Here is a 23,844-nt window from a genome sequence, read left to right as displayed (position 1 = left end):
AGACAAATGCGCTTTACAAATTAAAATATTACTATTTATTATACTCTGAATGCCAATAGCCAAGCTGTGACTGCTTGGACTGGTGGTCTCATGCGACTCACCAGATAAGACTACAATCGAAAAACTTGTTTTCCTACACGCAAATACGCAGCGGACTTATTTATCAGTCACGTCTGTCTTGTGGTTTTTCTGTGTCACTTTACACTTTAACACTTTAAAGACGAACTTCTTCGGTTTTCTACCTCGCCCATGTTGTCAATCATTTGAGGTATTGTGGCGGGTAAACCGATGTTTGTGAGACATTCAGCTTGCATTCCCTGTCGTGCAGGCATGCAAACATCCGCGCTAGGGCTCGGCTTTCCTGTGGACTCACTCCTTGCTGTGTCCGCGGATGGCAACCCTGCCTAGTCATGGACACCATCTCAGAGCGGCAAGGGTTCGGTAACGAATAATGATAATTAAAAAAATACAGACTTCTTGGGGTGGTAGGACAGCACAGTGAGGCAGTCGCTTCCAGCGTTGCGTGTGCTTGGCCTTGTACGTTCATGCTTAAACGGTTAACAAGAACCAAACGATTTCTAGAACGAAGATCACGAGTCACACTCTGTGTATGACGTTTTATATAAATTACGTCAGAATTTTTTGTTGTGTACGTCATGATTCGTCTCTCGTGTAAAATCACATCCGAAATGACGTACACAGCCCAAGAAACACTGTGAAGACAAGATTAAAAAAAAAAAACAGCCCAGGGTTTTTGAAAAAAACTTTGGAGAAAATATTTTCTTGCCTTTAAATGTATCCACTTGTTGCACTAAATTAATTTTTTTTTAAATTTTCGAGGGTGTGCCTCGATGAAAGAACGGCAGTTAGCAATGAAGCATGAGGGAAATGGAGCATGTCCCCTTGTATATAGATGTAAACACATCTCCGCTAGCCCAACTCTTTCGTTCTTAATGTCTTTTGATATTTCAAGTTGTTGCTCGGTTTGGAACAGCAACTACAGCTAATCTGCAGCCCTTACACGCACAGAGAAATGACTATCGCTGAAACTCTGGAAGGGGGAATCTGGCATGCGTTTGTAGTAGGGCACAAGCTGTTTGATGCCAAAAAGCATCAGCTCAGCAGTCAGCTGCAAACTGAGCCCGGTCTTGCATGTTTGTATCCCATTTTGCAGTATCAGCGCAATTTGCCAGTTACAATAAAGGTTAAGTGGCAATCTTGACCTTCCCCACCCCAACCACAATCCTCCGTCCTCCCACCAGGACACTAAAACTCTGGTCGGTAGCAAACTGATTTTTAAAACGACTTGGCTGAGTGCAAAATAGTATTTACCAAATGAGTACAACACCACCGTTCTCAAGACATATGTCTATACATATCACCAAGCATTGAAAAGGTCTACCCTGTGGCGTCACAATTATCGATGGACAGGTCTAATTACAGCGATAGCCGAGTGGTTAGAGCGCTGGTGTCAGAACTGAGAGGCATCGGTTCGATACCCCTGTAGCGCAGCTAACGTCCCCCAGTCGACCCATCTGACTCCTTAGAGGGTGGGAAAGGTAGGGCAGAGAGGGAGAGGAGATGGACGCCCCCCTCACATAGAGCTGTCAGCGAGAAAAGTAAGATCTCACTCCCCAGACCTGAAAAGGTCAGGGAACGACATTTACTTAATTAACATATTGTCTCAGCTTCCCTATTGGTCAGACCTGGGCAAACGCCGGCCCGCGGGCCGGATCCGGCCCGCCTCCTGTCTCTGACCGGCCCGCCCGCTGGCCGCCCACCAGTAAATATACTATATATACAGTATTGGGTAAAACTGAGTTAACTATATTAGTCCGGCCCTCTAGAACCATCCCAGTTTCTCATCCGGCCCTCTAGAACCATTCCAGTTTCTCATCCGGCCCCTTGGGAAAATTAATTGCCCACCCCTGCTATTGGTTGTAGCTTTGACAAAGTAATAAATGTATTTATGTAAAATCTCTTGTCTGTGGTGTTTGTTTGCTTTTTTTTTTTTACCTCTTTCTGAGCATGATGATTTTGTAAGCGTGCATCTAGAAAGTTGAACTGCCTTATTCTTTAAGATTTGTGGAAATATTTTGAAAAACAAATCGTACCCTACGAGATCATTAACGCTTGATACGCTTGTTGCATGACAAGGGCGACGTTCCTTTCCAAACACTTGTTCAAACTCTACGGGCTCCTTTCCCACCTCTGATGGCAGCCACCGCAGCGCAATGGGACGTTGTGTTCACGTAGTGACAACGTATCATCTTCGATCCGCTGTCGTTAGCGAAGCAGCTAACATGATCTCGGGGGGGGGGAAAGAGGTTAGAGGCGGGGAGAGGGGCTTTGCCATTATTATCTTTAGACAGCTTGACCGATGACACATCTACCTGGGAAGGATCTTATTGGATTTTCACCTCAGCACCTTCTATCATGTGCAGCCTATTTCAACTAAACACGCGGACTTGGTCTGTCAAGTTGTTGTGCTCCATAGCCAGATTGTCATCATTTCCTTATTCGATTGTCTCTCTAGGGATTGAAAAAAATCGAGAAAAGAATACCGCTTACAACTATTGTTTGACTTGAGAAGCTGACTCAAGATGAGTTCGAGATCACAGTTCTACCGTGTTAAAACTTTTCCCTATTCAAAATCAGGCGTCATTGCCGTACTAGAAACTAAGAAATTTCGCAGAGCATAGAACCACATCTCCTTACCCTAAAACTACCGTGACAAATGCTGATATCACAAAACTGATCTTGTAGTTTGCATCCTATTCATCAGTAGAACCACAGGTGTAGTCGCAGTGGCTCTGTAACGGAGCCAGCAATGACTTATCAACACGATTCTTCTGTACACGTCAGATCCTGATACACTGTACCCGATCAGTCATCTGGTCTGAGCACACCAGGTCGGGAATGTTTCTTTGCTTGTGTCTTCAGGAAGAGTTCATGGGTATGAACGCACGTGTGATCTCTCATCTGTCAACAGGACGAAGTCCAGTATCAATCGCCTCTCGGCAACCATACAATTGCTCCGTACAGTAAGATGAATGAATAAGAAACAATTCACCTACCATGCCAGCGTTGTTCTTTGAGCACCACCACAACTGACTCAAACTCAAAACCTATCAAGAAAATCAGGTCTATCGCACGCTGGATCGCTAACATCAGGCAGTTCACTAAAATGTTCGTTAACTATGAGGATATTTTTGACTGCTTGGCGGTAACCTAGTGGCGTGCAAACACCAGGCCCCAGTATCTAACAGAATCAACCCATCTCTCCACTAATATTTCCTACATAAAACTGCCTGTAAATTTCTGAGGATGGACGAGGCTCACTGGCATTTTGATTTTCATTTGCTTTGGTTACACTTGGAAGATAGCTCTCAAGATAAAACTAGCAGTCATTTGGATAGAATTCATAGGTCTGTACAGATTGATGTTGAGGGGCACCCGCAATGGCCAGATCTCTCAGTTACCAGTGAAGCCTACACTTTTATGGAATATGCTCTGCATCACCAATAACAGCACATTAGAGTAACTTCAGGTGAAGATGGTGCTTTGGAGTCTTGTGCCTGTCTTGAGGCAAACCATTATCACCTGGATAATAGGGGAAGATAATGATAATTGTCTGGTGGATGGGGTGGCCTATACAGAGCCTTAATGTCTTCATCTCTGTTCAGCTGACATTGTTTTTATCCTGCCTATCTGCAGCTTAAGTTTTACATCTTTATTGCCTATGTTTGTGCAACAGAGATTGGAATTTTTCTTTCGTTGGAGCTTACGAACAAAACTGAACATGCAGTCACATCCGACACACCCATACAATTACTAAGCTCTTGATACCCCCCTCTTTCTGAGTCATGCATGCGTGCATGCACACACACACCAGGTGCCATTCTGCCTTCATTGCAGTACCTTTTGTACTAACAAATTTTAACCAGTTAATATTTTTCAGGGCTGTTTTCAGCTTAGATGGTTCTTGCTGGCAGCCTTTAGCACAGATTAGCCATCTGTTAGGAAGATAACCTGCACCCCTAAGCTTGCTCTGCTGCTGATACTGTTAAAATAATAATAATAAAGGTCACTTGTATAGTACAATATTTCAGCTAATAGGCAAGCTTGTTGTGCTTTACACATCTCAATAATTCATGACAATCACAGTCAATGATGAAAAATGAAGAATCCAAAAGACTTTAACTGTGAACCATTAGTCAAGGGTAATGATTGAAGATTAAATAACCAAGACACTGAAAATCTGCAGAATTAGTAAGATAAAAATTGCTGTGGTACTAGCAATAAGATGTAATAAATGCAATCAGGCATAATGCAAACTGTCTTCAAAGAAGTCAGAGAAGTAAGATAATATCCATTATTAGAGAAAAGCTGTTATGATAGCAGATTCAATACCTTTTGAATGACAGTTGTGATTTTGAAATATAATTCTTGACAAATGACGAAAAGAGTTTATGTTGTGGAAAAGGGATGTTATGCTCCCTGGTATCACTTAAGACCAAATCAACAAAGAAGACTGAATTCACGCAGTGTAACATACTGTAATCTAATGGCACTAATTTGCAACTGGCCGCTTCTTTAAGATAATTTTGATTAATGTTGCTTTTTTTTTTAATCGCCTCACTGTTACAGCCCAATCCTTGTCCGTGACTTAAATTGAGGTCATAATCTGATACTGAAAACATAGAGGGGAATACTGCTGAGCGGTTGGATGTATTTTGAAGATCTTATCCATTAAAAAAATGTACAGCACCGCCATAACACTGAAAGCATTGTTCTTCAATCCAATCAAATCTGTGTGCATCTATTGTAATAAGCATGTTCACCAAAAGACGGCAAAAACTGTCCCTTTAAAAAGTGCGCTGCCTACAAAAAAAAAAAATAAAAACACCTGTCGCTTGTGCAATCATCAGAATTTGCCAATAGTGATTAAAACTATACGGAATAACTGGAATGCATAAAGATCAACCTATGCTCAAATGTATTCATCACTTATTTATCTTGCTTGGCCCGTGTTGCGTATGTATGTTTAGTTTCTTTGCTACTCCTCGAGGAGAATAGGGCCAAAACAACTTATGTACATGTATATAAGTAAATGACCATGCGTTGAATGTATCATCCGGTGCGAATGTACAACAATAGCTTTATGATTCGAACCTGTATAATGTAACATTAAAGTTTTTTGTTTTTTTTTTGAAAAAAAAACCAACGAAGAGAACGGAAACGACTATAATTACATAAACGGAAGACGTTAAATGTTTGGTTTTGGACAACCCGTTTCCCCTTTGAAACCGAGTCAACGTTCGCCGAACCGGTCACGTTGTCCTAGTAAATGGCGGATATCCGACGAATAACCTGTATGCACATGTGCCGACACAAAAAAATGTTCTTAATGTTAGCACTTATTTTAACGAAATTATAACACCTAAAAATAAACTCATAACTCAACTTTTTGAAAAATAACCTAGTAATTTATTTAGTTGAACTTTTAAAGCACGTTTCTTATTAGAATAAGGATGAGTTGAAATTTTGCATAGCCCTGGAACTATTTTCAAACTGTCCTGTTGGAGAAGACCGCCATACTGTGGTTTGTGTTCAGCAGTCATCATGATTCACGCTGTGTCTTCTTTAGTGCTGACGACTGTGAATGAAATTCCGAAGAAGTTTTGATACATACAGGGAGTATAAGTGTCATATATTTCAGTGAATGGGTCTTTGAATAAAAATATAGTTGCTCATTATTTGAGACCCTTTTTCGCGGTGCCGCTTTTACGTCCATCACCGAACAACAGCTCGAATCATCATCATGTTAATTGAGGCACAACTCTGAATTAAGCCCGGAAATATTGAGTTTGAACATGGATGTACTTCGCATGAACAATCCATCCCTTTTTATTGTGCGTAGTTTGGACTGTTATGTTTCTGAAGGAAGAAATCAGACTTTCTCTCGTGGAGAGTCGTTCAGCATTCAACTTACAAGTTCGCTATTGGTGCAAGACATGTGGCCTTGTTCAAGAGAAGTCGGTCGCAAAGCAAGGCGCAAATTTCGCGAGTGCATAGTTTAGAGAACTGCTTACCGGGAACTGAAGCAGCTCAGAAAATAGATGCTGCTAAATAAATAATTTATTCATAATTGCATATGCTTGTACATAAATGGTGTGCCTGAATATTAGAGGTAGCACGTTTCACTCGGAGTGAACTTCGTATATAGCGTGTTTTAAAGTTTAGTGTTCATTTTCAATCAGATTTGTTCGCATCATTCAAAATGAGCAAAGCTCATGTCGAGAAGGCTTTCAATGGAGAAGTCTCCGATACCATCGGCGAGCCGGCAAAAACGAAAAGAACCAGAATGAGAAGAACGTCTGGAGAAATGGGACAAAGATTTGCAATCAAGAAAATTGAACGTCAGGGGGTTGAGAAAACGAGCGGAGAAACGAAAGAACATGTAAAGGTTGGGCAACTCGGGCCGGCGACTTTACGAAACAAATTATCCGTTGCTCCCAAGGAGAGAAGATGTGTCTCTGACGATGTTACTAATAAAGCAAATACAGATGTTGTGAATGAAGCCTCTGTGAGCACTAAACGGTCAGGATCAAGATTTCACGTAACGAAGTTGCCGTTACCAGTGTCTATATCTGATAAAGAAAGCTCTTCCACAGGTGAAAAGTCGCACTATGTTCAAGAAGATAGTAAAGCAAGGACTAGTAAAATGTCATTGGATGCTAAGCAAAGTGATGCAAGTAGGATAGATTCAGCTAGAGATTTTCACCTGAAAGAATTTGAGCCTGATGATTTTCAGGCTGGGGGATCCAAAAAGAAAGAAACACCATTTCTGATAGGAAGATATTTTGGCAGTGCTGCTGAAGGAAAAAGTGAAACCATTGACAGTGTGCTTTCAGACACAGGAATTAAACTTCAGCTTGAAGGGGAAATTAAAGATATACAACAGGAACAGAAAGTGAATGAGGTAGAAGAAAAGGCTGTAGCAACTTCACCAAACAATCGTTTTCTTAAATTTGATGTTGAGATTGGCCGAGGATCTTTCAAGACCGTATACAAGGGACTTGACACTGAAACTGGTGTTGCAGTGGCCTGGTGTGAATTGCAGGTATGTAATATAAACTTCCGTTTCAGAGGTTTTTGTTTTTTTAGGCAGGGTGGTCATAGATTCTTAAGTACAAAAAAATCTTGGAAAAAATACCCCCAAAAATGAAATATACTATTGTTTGTACAAATCAGATTGAAGACATGTTTGTACCCAAATTCTGTAGAGCAGTCCATCAGAACATTTTAGTCCTTTGGCAACTGTTGACAAAATTAGGCTTAAGAAACAAGATTTAAATAGCAAAGTGCACACATACCATTCAGAGATGATAATCTTTGTCATGAAGATTATTAGAATCATGTCTTTTAAGCATTTATAGGAGTGAATATAATTGATAAAACTTGGTGGGTAGTTTCAAATTTCTATAGTCACATAAATTTGCAATGCATAATATTGACTTATAAGTAAGTTGTAGGCTTTGTTAAAGGGAAGAAAATGCAGTTGTATATAACTGTGCATTATATTTGATTGGACAAACCTTTACAATTTTTAAAGGTTTATATAGAGTGACATCACTTAAATTTACAGCCTTTTATAACTATCACAGTGAGTCATAGAGTGAAACTTGATTTTTAGAAAACATACATTCAGCCTGAGTTGAGAGGTTGTCCCCTCAGGCTGGTGAAAGAAGTTGAAAAAGATAGTAAAGACTGATTTCTAAATGTTAAGCACAGATTACCATGGTGCAAGCTTGCTTATTTCATTTTATATCAATTTGAAAGCTATTTAGACAAAAGATGGCTAATAACGATGCTAGTGAATATATAATTTAGATGTTTTTACTTTATAACTGCACTATTTTTAGTGCATGAATGGATGGATCTTGTGTGATTTGATGTGGGCAGTAGAGTTCAGCAAATTTTCACTAATAGCTTATGTTACAGAATTTCAAAATTAGGAATTAGAAGTCAAATGTAGAAGTATATGCTGAAATCTTGGGATTAATTTTATAGTTAAGTTGAATGGATTTTTGAAATTCAGTGGGTGAATAAAACAAGACTCGGGCAGCTGAATGGCACATAATTCCTAGCAGGATAAGAGTGTTTTCAGCATATTTCACATTTTTGAAACGGCAGTCATATTTAGGTAGCCTGCTGATCATAAGGACCTGCTTCATTCTGGAGGTATATTTTGTATGCTTAGTCCCTTTACATACTTAATTATGCCCATGCAGTTTCTATTCACAGTTGGTAAAAGTGAGTTTTCCTATATCAGTACTGAGGGTAGGATACAAAGTCGTAGGAGCTACAGAGTACAATATCCCTTCATGGCAGTATGTTGAGGGGGGAAAAATTTGTGCTACTTTCTGAGAAAAGTACAAAGATATATTGCAAAAAGGTACCATAGATATTTTACATATGGCTATATCATATTTGGTAGATCATGTCTAAAGGGGGAAATTGCTTTATTTGTTTTGCTTGGGTTTTTTTTTAACCATCCACATATGCATCCTTTTCTGATGAAAGCAGTTTTTATCACTGCAGACAGAGCATTATTTATACACGTACACATAGGCACATAAAAAGCTGGGTAATTATTATACTAATTACAGTATATAGATCAGTCCCCATTAGGACTAAGGGTCTGTGAAATACTAAATTTGTTAATATCTTTGATAGTTTTGCCAGCCTATAAGGTTTCACTGATTTTTGACATCCTTTCCAGTTTTCTGTTATTGTCCCTAGCGCTATCTAAAGATGATCAGCTGTGCCCCTACCTTTGAATATTTGTTATAGTAACTCAGTTTACTACTTAAAATATTGTTCGTCATGGTTCAGAGGCTCTATAAATCATCAAAAACTTTTAGATAAGTCAAAAGTGGTTTACAATTTTAGATTTTTTTACTTGTTAATGTTTAAGATACTTGCAGCTAGCTGACAGATGAGCTGTCATTTAAAGATTAATCAAAATATCCTTTCTCTACACATACTTTTTTAGGTAGTGGAACCTCTCAAATAATAAAAGTTCTTTTTATGTGCAGCTTAAAAATACTAGTTAACAGCAGAGAGAGAATTAGAAGGGGATTCAAACCACTTTGATTGTCCATTTAAAATTCATTAGTTACTTTTTTTGCAATGACAGACTTCTATTACTGTACAGCTAGACTGGTTAGTAAAGTGTCAATGAAGATGGTGATTTCCATCTGTAACAATTACTAGGCAGACATTAAAGAGGGAACTTCTTCTAGCCGAAGGAAGAAAATGGTTTCAACCTTTCCTTTTGCCAATGCAAGGGAAGGTAGAAGTACATGCAGTGCTGACAACTAGTGTCCAGTCATCACCAATTACTACATGAACAATATGCAGGGTATAGGGTATGAGAGGTGAGGAAAACAGTTTCTATCTGAACATACTGTCATTGTTGAGACTGAATGTATTCTTCATAAACAAACCAACAGAAATATAATATAAAGGAGAGAAGGATGAACCCTGGTGAGAGCAAAGCTGGGTGGGGAGAAGGCTATGGAGAAACGGCTGATAGTCTGTGATTACATCTGTGGTCAAAAGGGCTAGGACTTCAGTTTTGTGTAATGTCATATAGTCAGAAACGGCGAGATTTCTGTGCCATGAAGAGTGTGCAAACATCTGTGATGAGCTTATGCTCACTGCACTTGGGGTGTTCACTTTCTTTCCGTCTCTGAGATGATGATTTTAACCACGCTGTCAACCACATCTTGGAAATAGGTTAATGGAACTCTTCCCGGTGATGGGGGAAAAAAACTCATTGCAAGGGAAGTAACTCTCACCTTGTAGCAGACAACAACAATAGATTGGGCTACGATGTCAGACATTACACTTACCCAATTTTGTATCTGTTCTTTGCCCAAATTTGAAGGGTTCCCCTGGGACCCCATTGACGAAAATTGAAGGGGTCCTCCGAACTTTTAATGCGTACCGTTTTTTTGCGTAAGCAGAAGCCCTGCCACTTTATGGTCATGAACATCTCTTGAATGATGGCTTCTGATCCATTCATACTTTTATGCATCCTCTTGCACCCCACTGCCTCGTGCCACTGGGTGCACACTTCATCCTCTTTGGTGATGTAAAAATTTTAGAACCTTGTGGGTGGGTACTCCCAAAGTAACATCATCAAAGCGATCTGGATTTTTTCAACGTGTGCCTTGCATCTGTCATCACAATAATCCCATCGGTCAGAGGAGACTATTCTGCTTAAAGTAAAACTATGACTGACACTTCAAGAAGTCAACAACTGCAGATCGGTGGAAGCCATTTTCTCAGAAATGTATCATTTACATGTCCCAAATCTGTATATTTGGCAAATTTTTAGTGCTGAATGGGGATAATCCCTGATGTAATGTATGCAAGGTACATTCTTTCATTTACAGAATAACTGTCTCCTAGCGGAGACAACTAGTTCAAGACGATATTATGTCCCTGAGGACAGCCAAAGATGATCATCTTTGACATCTTCACTTCAAGCAAAGATGTGCACAAGACTGAATGTGCATGAACGTGATCTACAATCTCCTTCACCTTGTCATACTCGCCAACACACAAACATCTATCGTGGGGCCACTTTTGTAGATGGTGAATGGGCACTGTGTTATCCATTTGTAAAAGTATGAACATAGCACCAAAGCGTTTATGTACTTAATGTCAGCCACCAGGGGAATAGACTGAAAACGTTGAATATTGTTATCCCCGATTATAAGTAAAGAAAGATATAGAGATATAAAGAAAGAAAAAGGAAAGCAATAAAAATAAAAGTTTTAAAATTCAGTTGTTTTTATGTTTGTGTTATTTCTGCTGTTCATACTTTTCTCATTCAATTGTTGGTCCTAACTCTGACAGTATGTTCAGTTGCAAACCGTTCTACCTCATCTTTCTAAAATCCAACAGCAAGTACTTTGCTGAGAAAGATGTTTTATTGCTTGGGTAGTAGGCACTGCCTGTGATCTCCACCCTGCCTCATGGTCGGGGTAGCAGTTAGGGAAAACTGAAAGTCAGCACTGCGTGTACTTTTACCTTCCCTCGCCAAGAGAATTTAAGAAACCGCCCACAAGTTCTGCCTTTAAGCCTCTCTGATGCCTGATTTTCTTTTCCAGTTACAGGCTATTGGGAAACTTGCTGCTGAAAACTGTTCATTATTTGATGAGTGATAAACATTTAATGTTGCATTCCTCATGGCTTTTTGATTTATCGCTGTTGACTCTTGGCAAGATTACCATCAGCATCAACAATTTATTGAAGGCTCATATTGCTTTGCAGGACAAGAAATGGAATAAAAATGAACGACAGAGATTTAAAGAAGAAGCCGAAATGTTGAAGGAATTACAGCATCCCAACATTGTGCGATTTTATGACTACTGGGAAGAACAAAACCATCGCAACAGGAAAGTCATCATCCTAGTAACAGAGTTGATGACATCAGGAACTCTAAAGACGTTTGTATATATTTTTTAAAGTTTAGTTTTCTCACTCAGAAGATTTAGTTTATTTTCTATTTCTTATCCAAAAAAAAAAGTTTCACAATGTTTGACTCAGCCATTATTTAACCATTGAAATGCTACACACTTCTGAAGGATGTATTTTTACTGTTCATCAAATTGTTGATTTCTTTGGGCTCACTTCTGGGAGATATTTTAATACTTTAGTCAGTTATTCACATGCACCTGTCTAGCCCAACATTTGTAAGTAGTGTTCCCTAAGGCATAAGTACTAGAAAAAAGAAAAAAAAATCATGGTGTATGCATTGAGATTCTTTTACTATATAATGCAACTTTATTGATCCCCAGTGGCGATTCAAGATAGTGCTTGTACTAGCAATAATATCTATGATATAAAAGAGATAATATAAATGTACATGTTGAAATAGTTCTCTCTCACATACACATTGCCAACAACAGCAGATACAGATACCAGGCCCCCTCAGGCTAGTACAGGATCTTTTAAGATTATTCATGTACATGCATGATTAGTACTTTTTAAAGTTGTGTAATGTCAACAACTAAAAGATGTGATAAATATTTATTTTTTTATACTGTCTGGTTGCAGATACCTGAAAAGATTCAAGAAGATTAACCTCAAAGTACTCAAAAACTGGTGTCGACAGATATTGAAAGGATTGTATTTCCTGCACACTCGCACACCACCTGTAATTCATAGAGACTTAAAATGTGACAACATCTTCATCACAGGCACTACAGGCTCAGTTAAAATTGGTGACCTGGGCTTGGCCACGCTTAAGAACAAATCTTTTGCCAAGAGTGTTATAGGTATGGGTGCTTTTTGGCTTTTATTTTTACATGTGAAGCTGATTTAAAATTGTTAGCAAACAGCAAGTTCATGAAACTTCAGTCTCTCATGTTTATGATATTTGTGATGAAATATGTGTTCTTGATAAATTTCAGCAACCAGGTAATCTTGGCGAAAGTGAGTATAACAGAGCTCCTGACTAATATCTACCCTGAAAACATGGGATGATTTGACTTTGCAGATCAAAAATGCAGACTTTTTTTTTTTAAAAGCATGCAAACCATGTACTATGCTTTCATATTTGATCATTTATTTCTTTTTCTGTTTCTTCTTTCCCCCCCCTCAAATAACAGAGTCGTGAATTTTGACAATATTGATCATCAACTTGAGGTAAGGTAAAGTAAGGTAAGATGTTTAATAAACTTTAAAAAATGTGATTTGTAATGATTTAGGTCATTGCTGTTGGAGAACACCATATACTAACCCTCCCTACCCCCGACCTTCCTTTCCATTTTAGAACGAAGCGGCGGAGCAGAGCTACAAAGCGTCCTTTGTGTTCTGTAGGTACGCCAGAGTTCATGGCACCAGAGATGTATGAAGAACACTATGATGAAGCTGTAGACGTATACGCATTTGGAATGTGCATGCTTGAGATGGCATCTTCAGAGTACCCATATAAGGAGTGCACCAATGCTGCCCAGATATATAGGAAAGTCACTATGGTAAGATAAAAAGTCTGTTAGGGATTTTTTTTTTTCTAGTCGACATTATAGAGTTCTTTTTGAAATGGGGTTGTGGCTGAATTGGTTGCTTATTACCATACCTATGTTCAGCAGCTTTTATTAATTTCTGATTGTGGTTTTGGTCTAGAATTATAGTTTAGTCATTGTTTGGTTGCATTATTTTAAGATGAAGGGGAAAAAAAGACCAATGAAAAAAGTTGGTTACGAAAACACTTGCTGTATCAGGATATTTCTCTTGGATAATTCTAGAATTTTAAAAAAGTACTTGCTGGTTGTGTTTATGGTATAGTAACCTGAAATGTTTATAGTTTTCACAAGCTACAGGTTATATAGGAATAATCAATGGGCTTTCCATTCTGTATGTTATTTTATGTCATGTTTATAGGCATATTAAGGTTCATAGCCATCTCTTTTTGACTAAATATTTTTCACAGGGGATTCGTCCTGAAGCTTTTGCTAAAGTAGAAGTTCCCGAAATCCGTGATATAATTGAAGGATGCATTCAGACCAAGAAAGAAGACAGGTAGGTTCCGCATACTGAATCTTGATGACAGTTGTAAGATGCTCAGTACAAACTTGTTACATAATTAATAACTGGCTTTTATTTGCATATTCCATTCTTAGTTGTTTACATATTGGAGACTTGCTTCCTTTTAATAGATCAGCTGCATAGCAGTTTGCAATTATTGAGCAGTTCTAAAGGGGAGGAAATATTTGATATGCATAGACCTGTGAAGCAATTTTTTAAGTGGTTTTTTGTGGTGCTTAGCTTGCTATTTTGCCGGTTTTTTTTTTTTTTTTTTCCACATTTTCAACAAATAGTTTGTGGGAATCTAGTTGGTTGAAACCAAGAACTAAAAATTTTCTTTTAGGTACACTGTGAAGGACCTACTCCAGCATGACTTCTTCCTGGAAGATACTGGAGTCAGAGTGGACCTTGTGAGTCGTGAGGAGGATGTTGAGGAGCAGGACACAATTCAGTTAAGGCTAAGAGTGGTGGATGCTAAGAAGCGAAAAGACAGATACAAAGAAAATGAGGCCATTCAGTTTGATTTTGACCTTCAGACAGACCAGCCAGAAGAGATAGTTCAGGAACTGGTAAGCTGATGCCTTATAATCAGGTTTTAAAATGTCTTCAACTAGCTTTCCCTTTGGTGCTCAGAAAAATGATTTTGGTTTTTTTAATATCCATATAAGTATCTTTGAAGTTATAAATTAAAATTCCAACAAACGATACTGGTGAAAAGGACAAGAAAGTATCTAATGCAACAAAAGTGTTGCATTTAATTTGAAAAAGTTTTATTTATGTCTTATGGAACCATCTTATTTCATCAATAGCAAAGAAGTAATAAGGTATAAAGCAGTCATGTTTTGAAAAATATTTGCCATGCCTTCTATGGTAACTTCACATGGATTAAATATGTTAATAGAAAAGTAAGTAAAGTTGTATATCATTAGGCTTCTGTGAAAAAGCCAAGATAAACTTAAGGTTATTAATTTAAAAAAGTAGTTTATTAACTGTTTAGTGTTAAAGGTTATTTAATAGGTAGCCTGTATATATAAAAAATGTACTGGGGGAACAGCTTGATCTCATAAATCGTTTTTTTTTTTTTTCTTTCTTTCTTTGTGTAGGTATAGGTACACTCAACATTTTATAAAGTTTAGCAAATCTATGGGAAAAGAGTTTTAAGCTAGATGTAAATTTCCATGTTACACTCCGCTAAATTCCGCAAATTTATTTGATGTTCTTAGGTTAAGAATGGCTACCTGTTCGAGGATGATGCCCGACTGGCTACCAAGCAGATACGAGACAAGGTGGCTCAAGTGAAAAAAGAGAGGGAGCGGCGGTGGGGAGAGCTTGGCAGCCAGCAGAATCTCTCATCTACAGGACTAGACTCTAGCAGCCAGCAGCAGTTACAACCACAGCAAGTCAGTACTTTGCAGATTATTTGCAGGAATTACGCTGGAGGTTTTTTGTTGTAGGGTAAAAGGTTGAATTGTTGGCTTTCAGGTAAAAAGATAATACAAAAATTTAGGTCCTTGATTATTTAATAAAGTTGACAGCATTGCGTTGATGCATTTTATTCTTCTTTCAAACACTGGAGTGTTATTTGCATTGTTACAGGTTTGTGTTCCCACTATTTTATGCTATTAACTTTACCATAAACACATAATGTTTGAACTTAACTATGGTGTTTAGATCTAGCTGCATTAGTCGACATCCTAGGTGTAAAAATAGGTTGCATAGGTGGCAGTTTCTTCCTTTTAGGATTGGGGGAATTGGAAGGAGGAAGCATCTTGAATACTGTATTGAGAAAGAGAAAATCTAATATAGAACTGATTTTGTTAATGTGTAATTTACTGGTTTGTGATGTTGGTGTTTCATTGCAAGTCTCCTTGTTGGTAACTTTCCTTTGCAGCATATTGATCTCTTTGCAAAAATCATTTGATTATTGTACCTGCTAATTTTAGATGTTTGGTGATTATTCTCATGACAGAGTGATGGACAGACAAGTTTGGAGATTCCAAATACTTGTCCTACCCTTGTTGCACAAGCTCAGCAACCACAGCAGCAGCTTCAGACTAACTCAGTTACTACCACTTCTGTACAAAACACCTTGCCTGCCCAGGCTACTCAGCCATTGTCACAGCAGCCAGCGAGTGTAACTGCAGAGGTCCGACTTACTGATGGAACAAGTATGTCATAATGACCCAATTAATTTTATCAATTTTTTTTTAATTTAACACATTTTTGGTGCTTACAACATATTTATATCCTTCAGCAAGGTTTTAGAATACTAATATTTAACGTAAGCAATGGCTGATATCTTTTAACTAGGAAACAAAATTTTATATATAGTAGAAATGTAACAAAATTTCTCGTATATTTATTATATAGTGAAAAATTATTGAACTTTTTTAAAGAGAGAGATGAAAAGATAATAGCAGTGTGCTTAATGCTGTATGTTGGTTTGTTTCAGTAGCCGGGACAGAATCCACAGATTCACCGCCAGCCACCTTCTATGTTGATTCTCAGCAGCAGGTGAGGATTTGTGAACATTTAATGTGGGTTATGTTTCCATAAATGTCTAAGAGACTTGTGAGAATTTTCAATGGTGCAAAGGTCATTTATTCAAAGGCAAAGAAATGGAAAAGTGGCTTCTAACTACACTACCCACGTGTATTTTTGGCCTGCATTGGCAGAAGTTGGGTATGGCAAAATCAGAAATTACTCCACTTTTGCGGTTAATCCTCATGTGTGAAAGTAAATGTGACCCTTCACAACAAAATGAGTCTTAAGTCGCGCGGAACAGTTTTGTGCTGGAGGCCCCGAAAGGTGATAGGAGTCAATTTTGTGCAGTTTGACTTTTCTTTAAAAATAGATTCCTTGGTTATTAAACTATCAGAAAAATACACTGTTGTGTTAAAATAAAAGTTAGAAATTGACTTAAAAAATGTTTTAATCGAGGTACCCTACTGCGATCTGTACTGATTTCAGACAAAATTCAAACGCTGTTTCGATGCTGTTTCCCTGTCATAACCCATCGTATTATACTTTGCCAGAAAGCCTGGAGTCTATATGTTCAACTTCTTCAAAGAACGATTCAAATATTAACCAATCAAGAGATTTGCAAAAGTTTAGGAGTAAACAAACCTGGTCGGCCATCTTAACGCTAATCTTTGAAGCCACTTTTCTCAAAATGGCCGCCACCGTACTTTCACTTTTCAAACGTTTATAACTCAATTTTAGGACTAGAAGAACAAATTGTGTATGAACAGAAAATTCAGAACCTGTACTTTTTAAAAATTTGCAATTTGGCAAATCTCAAATTTCCAACTTAAGACTCATTTCGCTGTGGAGGGTCACAAATGATCTAAAATTAGACAATTTTGTCAGCTGTGGAATAAGCTTTTATGCCAAAAATGCATTGACATTATAAAAAGTGTACTGAAGTTGAATGTGAAAAGTTGAGATCGCAATTTATGGACACATTAAATCAATATTGGTATCAGAATATGTAGAATTCTTTAAATTAGAAAACTCAGGTTTGTTCAGAAAATAAGTCTTACAGATTGGGACCTGCTGTGACAAAATATTTAAAACAGGATTATCTGCTGCCCTGGCTTACATTGTATGAGTAGGATCAATGTAAAGTTTTGCAGGATCTTTCTTTTTCTATTATTCATAACATTCAGTTTGAAAATAATTGTTTATAAGTTCAAACATCTGCCTTAGATTGTACTGCTGCTGCTGATTAAAATCTGTCCTTTTATAAAAAATATTGACTGAATTGTTGTGGAACAAAATGAGTACTTTTGCTGAAAAGAGCTCAGTATGCTTTTTCCATTGATACCAAAACCATTTTGGTTTTTATTTAAATGGGTTGGTTTTAAAAAGAGCGATGCTGGTAGTGCTTTTAAATATTTCTAAATGTTTAGTACTTAATTTTTAAAATAGAGGGGGTGGGTGGGGGTGGTATTGAAATCAGGATAAAAAAAATCTTATCTACTTATTGCTGATTAAAAAATTAGCTTGGAGTATGTAGTGTAATTGCCTTTTTTAATCAGAAAAATGATGGCTAGTTTTTTTGTGGTACCTAAAAAAAATACTTCTTGGAAATGTCCATCAGTATTCACATTAAAAGATTATCATATCATGGTTGTCCCCTGTTTTACATGCAGAATATGCCAACCGTTTTCAGAGAGAATCATGACAAAATGTGTTTAACAGGCAGCTTTAAATAAGAATTTTTTTTATTTTGTGCTTCTTCAGAAAGAAATGTTTTATTGCAGTATATGAGTATCAAAGTAAGATTTCTATATTTGAGATACCTTTGTTCTTTGTAGGCTGCTTCTGCTGCGGTGGTGTCTCAGTCTGCACAATCAGAAGCAAGTGTGAGTAGATTTGAGTGGCTTTGTATGCTTATTATTTGCTTGTGATTACTTAATTTGTCAAAAGCAGTTTGAATATTTCAACTAAACCATGAAGATTGGAAGTAGTTGTGCTGAAGAAATTTCATCAGATTTGCAGTAGACTATAAAGACACTGAACAGATACACATTCAGATTGTTTTATGGGCTAAAATCAAACTGAATCTATTTGTCTTGTCACGGAGGGGCCACCATACTAAAATGCAAATTGTGTGTGACTTCCTTGCTGAAATCTCAGCATCAGGAGTACATGTGAAAGCCAGCTCATGGATACCAAACTTTTTTTCTTCATACTGAAGCAAGCAACTCACATTGCCACAATCTATTGAAAACATCTCTATTCCATTTTAAAAAGTGTTTGCAGTGAAGCATACAGCAAAGGTATATACTGAAAGATAATCATGAAAGATGGTGCTATTCTAATTACACTGTATTACAAGTCTGTCACACATGCAATTCAAATACAGTAACATTACCTAAGTCTTCCATATTTTATGTCAAAAAATGTTGGGAAAGCATCAAGTTCTGGGTGTGGCAGAAACAGAATGTCATTTCTCTCCAATACAATGCTGTGCGGCAAAACACATTTTTTTGTGAAATATTGTAAATGAATAGCAGTCGTTACGATGCATTAACAGTTTCCCATCTCTGTTGCTTTTATGTTCTCTGCCTATGCATGCAAAGTTGGGTTTTGAGGAACTTGTGAAAGCTATATGAAGAGCCTTTGAATTAAATTTGCAACATTTGCATGATTCACATTTTCATGGCATTTTTTTTGAAGCTGTGCTAGACTTGTATGCAAGATGCAGGCTACTACTAACTTGATCAGTACTTGATGTAAAGGAGACAAAAGTTTTCGTTCAAAATGGTTTGCATTTTACAATTAAGCAAGTATTTTATCTGGAAGTATGACATTTTATTATTACAGATTGTTTTGTATGGCATAACAGCACTGCAGTATTTTAGGTACTTTGTAAATTATGTCCATTGACCTTTTAGTCTTATAATTTCTGGTAATGTCATTTTGAAGGTTGTTTCAGTCCATCAAAGTTATAAAAATACTCAGCTTTTCATGCCTGATATTAGTGGCTTTTTTATTATTATTATTTTTTTTAAACATAGATTTTACCCTGCTGTTAAAGTTATTTAGACTATAATATGTTTAGATATGCCAATACATTATGTGTTAAAGTCTACTTGTGTTAAATCCATTTTTGTTGCTCTATGTAAGAATAAAAACTACATAGAGCTGATAAGTTTTGTGATACAGGTGTGTATACAGGTATTGATACAAGTTGCTAGGTTTTTATTTTTAAACCACTGATTGGTTAAAGTCTGTGAATTACTTGATCAAAACTTTAAAAATGAGAAATCTACAAGCCGTATGAGATGTAGATAGACTCTGACTTTCTAATATTCATTAAATATGGGTGAATATCCTGCCTGTAAGAAATAGGATCACCAAGATCAGGGATGCCCAACCTACGGCCCGCGAAACTTCTGCCCACAGTGCAGGAAATCGGCATGTTAGTAATAAAAAAAGACCTAAAAAAATGAAAAAAGAGGGAAGAAGAAGAAGTATTTATCCCTATGTAGGGGCGTCACTCAATTTTTTTTTCGATGGACAAACAATTCGATTCAGTGCTCCGACTTGGTGTCTCTACAATGACAGAAATGTCAGATTATACTAAATTTTATTTATGATTTTTAACACTGGTGACAGCCTTCTGTAGTAAAATTTGCAGAGTGTAAAAAGTTAATCCTTTGAAGTAGATTTTAGTTCTTTACATTTATTTTGAAGTAGTAGTAGTGGTTTTGCAGGACCTGACCAGGAAAGGGTGTTGTCACAGCATTTAGATATCACTATGTTTTGATTTACCTCTGCTTTATACTATGTGTGTGCACATTTTTCATATTTTCACCTATTATGTTGAGCGAGCCATTTCTTTACATTGACATCCTTTACTGAAAATTAAGGAATGACGCATGTTTCAGCATTTTTCCCAGTCACCTGTATTATCAATGCTCATTCATCAAAGCAATAGCAAGCTGTTCAGAAGGCATTTAAGATAGAAACATTTTGCTTAAGAAACATCAGTATTAACTGCATTCTTTTCAGTTTAAGCATAATGCTTGATTATACACGAAAGAATGATGAGGGAGTCAGTTTGAGTTTTTGTAATACGCAATAGCTGTTTTTTAAATTTTCTTTTATGTATCAATTTTATTACGAACAGTGTAATGGAATTGTTTCTAATACAAATGAAAAACCTGAATTTTTTGTTTTGAAAAATTAAACTCTTAAACTGGACTTTTTTAATATTGATGTTAGTTTTAATGGAAAATAAAAATATTGGTTAATCCGATTCATTCTAGGAATGTCTTTGTTACCTTGAAATGACTAGTCATTACAGATAATCGGTATAAAAAAAAATCTTGTTTTACCTCCCTTTATCCATTTTGCGTTTTTTTTTATAAAAAAAATATGGTCTCTGTTGTTTCTTAATGACACATTTACAATTGAATCTGCTCCACAATCAAAATTGTCTGGTCTGTTCACACACATACATTGATACAAACACAACTACCATTCCTTTGGCAAATTTTGACATGTCCTTACCTATCAATTTGAAGAACCGGACATTTTTAGGATGAAAGAATCCTTCAACGTATTGGTCAGACGTTCTGCAACATTGATTAGTCATTCTGTGCAGCATGTTCATGGCATCTGCTGCCAGTGCTTTCTCATGGCTCCATCCACATGTCAGTCATATTGTTATTTTTGTACTTTGTGTTATAATGTTATGGACTGCCAATTTTTAATGATACATTGTATTTGATAAATTTCAGTCCAATTAACCCAGGGTAAGCGAAAGAAAAAAGAAAAGTACACATTTTAGCAGCCAGCTTTGTCCAATGATGTCCACAGGTGGTACTTTGCCCACTGTTTCTTTTTATAGATTACCAGTTTTGTTGGAATTGGTATTTTATGTCAAGCTGGCAGCTAAGGCTATATCTAGCTAAAGCAGTATGCCCTGTACATGTGCTACGTGCAGAGAAAGAATAGTGTGCCCAAGATGAGATTTGAGCCCAGAACAGCTAGTCCTTACTGTGTCGGTGAAAAGCACTAGCCTGGGTTTGCATAACAATCTGTAGATGGACTAAAATGCAAGAGTTGACTTTTACCTACCTCACATATAGGTGTTACTGGGCATTGTTAAGTGACTTGCATTTAGTTTGACCTAGTTAGGATGCTGATAAAGATTTTTGTTTGTCAGTCTTCTTTTGGGACTTTTCATTAATAGAAATAAGTGATGCAGTGATATGGGTGGATGATTTCAGCAGGTGTTGTATAGCAGTATGAACACACAGGAGACTAAATCACCCCAGAAACCTGCAGCTCAAACACAAGGCCCAGTCCAGATTGTTTCAAACACCCCAGTTAAGAGCAGGTTACTTGCAAAGGTCTGTTAAATTATTGCCCTCCCACTTGACCTGTAGTGCACTTTGTCTTCTTTTATTTCATTTGTAGATCATCTGTTTCTGCTTCACCTAATGTTTCTAGAGAATCGCACCAGCTTGCTATGACTGTGATTGTTGTAGACATTTATTTTTATTTTTTTTTCCTTTTTTTTTTTTTTTGATTTGTTTTGATGCTTTATGTTGCCATTTGACAGGAATGCTTGCAACTAATTTAGTAAAAGATCACATTTAACTGGTTCAATTGCCTCAAAACAGTACACACAGGAAACTGCTGATTTGCAAGACAAAACAATAGTCAGCTTAGAGAGCAAAAAGCAGGTTTTAAGTGAAATTTATTAAAATAACCAGTTTGACATAATGTTGGGGCAAAATGGCTGTTTCAAGTTGGTTATTGCTTCTAGGGAAAGAAATCACTATTCACCTTTCGGAAGACATTACTTTTTTTTAAAAGCAAACTTCAGTCCACAGATACATTCAAGTCTTATTTCAGCTGAGAATTTAGAAATTACAGGTGATCCTGTTATACAGTTTCTCTTCCCCCCACCACCCCATTTCAGCAGGAAATGGATTTTAAACAATGTTGCTTTATTTAAAGGATTTTGCTTTTGAATGCAGCAGCTATTTCCCTTACACAATTGGTCTTTGTGGAATTTAAATAAAAATAAAGGTTTTTCTAAGAACAGCTACAAAACACCAGCAAATACTTTTCATCCTCCTTAAAGTTTGTTTTTAAATGTAATAGTTTTTGAGGTAGTTGTCACCAGAAATGTCTGTCTACTAATCCACATTTATATTTTATTTGTGTTTTTAAATGGCTTTATATGCAAAAATCATTTTGCTTGAAATAATTTGAATCTAACATATCATTTAAATTAAAATGATTGTTAGTTTTATAATTATTCCAGATATATGTAGTGCAAAAGAACTTTGTATTTCATGTTTGAGCCGGGGTTTTTTCCCCACGCTTTGCGTGGTCGTGTTGCTAGAAAGCAGTTGTGCAGTTGTTTGAGATCAGGGAGGAAACCACGGAAACATTTAGAGTTTATTTTGCCATAATTTATTTTTCCCTCTAATAGCATTCGTTAGGATTTTTTTTTTAAAGCAGTACAGTAGCAATCTTTAAAACTTGTAAAAGACAGTAGTCAGTTGCAATTTCAACCTCAGTTTGCACCATGAGAAGCTAAAATTACAATACAAAGGTAAGTGTGTTTCAGTTCTGGGGCTAAAGTATTTGATATATTCCATTTATACTGTGAAGATAATGTTTTTCAAATAAATGCTTTTTGACTTTTTTCCTCAGCTTTGCAACTTCACAAGTGTTTTCAATTTTAATTATCTTATGGAGTCCCATAAACATTTAAAATTATTGCCAAATGCTTTGAAGTGCCTTTGACTTATTTAATCTTAGTGACTGTGAAGTTGGCTTCTGTAAAGTAAGAACTAAAGAAAGCCTATGAGTTCATGACATTTCTTTCCTTGCAGAGATCATATGGACCCTACCCCTCAAAAAAACTTTTTAAAATAAAGCTGTATGTTAATTTATGTAAACATGTTTGCTCATATACATGGTTTATTGCTTTTTCTTGTTACTTTGTTTAGTATACATAGAGTCAAATCCTGCCAGTTTTGCCCTTTTTATAAAAATTTTTTTTTAAAGAAAGGTTATTTCAGTATAGTGTAAACAAAGAATGTTGAAAGCCCTTTGGAAAACCTTTACAAATTCATTAGTTCAAACTTATTTTGGTTTATTGTAAGCAATGGGTGTGCAGGGTATGGAAAATTAGTTTTCTGTGTCAGTTGTTGACACTTGTTGGAATCTCCATTATTGCTTAGTTGAATTTGCATTCTGTGCTTAATTTTGTTACATTTTACTTGACCTGGATGGTGATAGTGTTAAAGTGTAAAAAAATGTTTCATGACCTAAGTTATCGCAAAGGAAGAATATAGTGTTCAAATAATAATAAAAAAAACCAATAAAGACCAACTCAAGTACAAAAGGGTTTTTTGGTTTCAGCTCATTATAAGATACTTTTTAACTAATAATAAAATCTGAGGGAATAAGGCTCAATACAAATGATTCACACAAGGATTCATATATGCATTTCATTAGTGCTATTACAATATTAATGTTGAAATATAGGATTACATTGTACCCTGTAGGAGAGAAGGGATATCTGGTTCCCTAAAAGTGGCACCATGAAACTGGTTTTGCTATATTCTAGTGAACAGATGAGAATGTCACTGAGTGGAAGCCTTTTTCTCCAAAATAGCTGGAATATTATTTGGAAATACTTCTGCACTTGGTCAAATGAAACCACTGCATATCATAGTCAAGAAAGAGAAAAAA

General features: G+C 36.7%; 1 protein-coding gene across 9 annotated transcripts in view; it reads left to right on the top strand.

Annotated features, from left to right (window-relative positions):
- The first annotated feature begins 5,562 nt into the window (after positions 1 to 5,562).
- The window catches only part of LOC112572862 (serine/threonine-protein kinase WNK1-like), a 34,084-nt gene continuing 15,802 nt past the window's right edge, over positions 5,563 to 23,844 (top strand). For 2 of the 9 annotated variants that reach the window (XM_025252791.1, XM_025252788.1), the window contains exons 1-11: positions 5,563 to 7,126; positions 11,353 to 11,528; positions 12,139 to 12,359; positions 12,904 to 13,061; positions 13,517 to 13,605; positions 13,955 to 14,180; positions 14,835 to 15,011; positions 15,581 to 15,779; positions 16,064 to 16,125; positions 17,931 to 17,978; positions 21,357 to 21,479. In XM_025252791.1, coding sequence (XP_025108576.1) covers positions 6,284 to 7,126; positions 11,353 to 11,528; positions 12,139 to 12,359; positions 12,904 to 13,061; positions 13,517 to 13,605; positions 13,955 to 14,180; positions 14,835 to 15,011; positions 15,581 to 15,779; positions 16,064 to 16,125; positions 17,931 to 17,978; positions 21,357 to 21,479 — 2,322 coding nt within the window. In that variant the 5' untranslated portion in view covers positions 5,563 to 6,283. Of the gene's footprint in view, positions 7,127 to 11,352; positions 11,529 to 12,138; positions 12,360 to 12,856; positions 13,062 to 13,516; positions 13,606 to 13,954; positions 14,181 to 14,834; positions 15,012 to 15,580; positions 15,780 to 16,063; positions 16,126 to 17,930; positions 17,979 to 21,356; positions 21,480 to 23,844 lie in introns of those variants that run through there. The other 7 variants (XM_025252793.1, XM_025252792.1, XM_025252789.1 and 4 more) reach the window with 7 other exon arrangements.

Source organism: Pomacea canaliculata, linkage group LG9 (assembly GCF_003073045.1).
Source record: "Pomacea canaliculata isolate SZHN2017 linkage group LG9, ASM307304v1, whole genome shotgun sequence".
In the NCBI taxonomy this organism is placed as follows: Eukaryota; Metazoa; Mollusca; class Gastropoda; order Architaenioglossa; family Ampullariidae; genus Pomacea; species Pomacea canaliculata.
The sequence above is the reverse complement of the archived record's forward strand: the minus strand, read 5'-3'. Positions and strand labels throughout refer to the sequence as shown.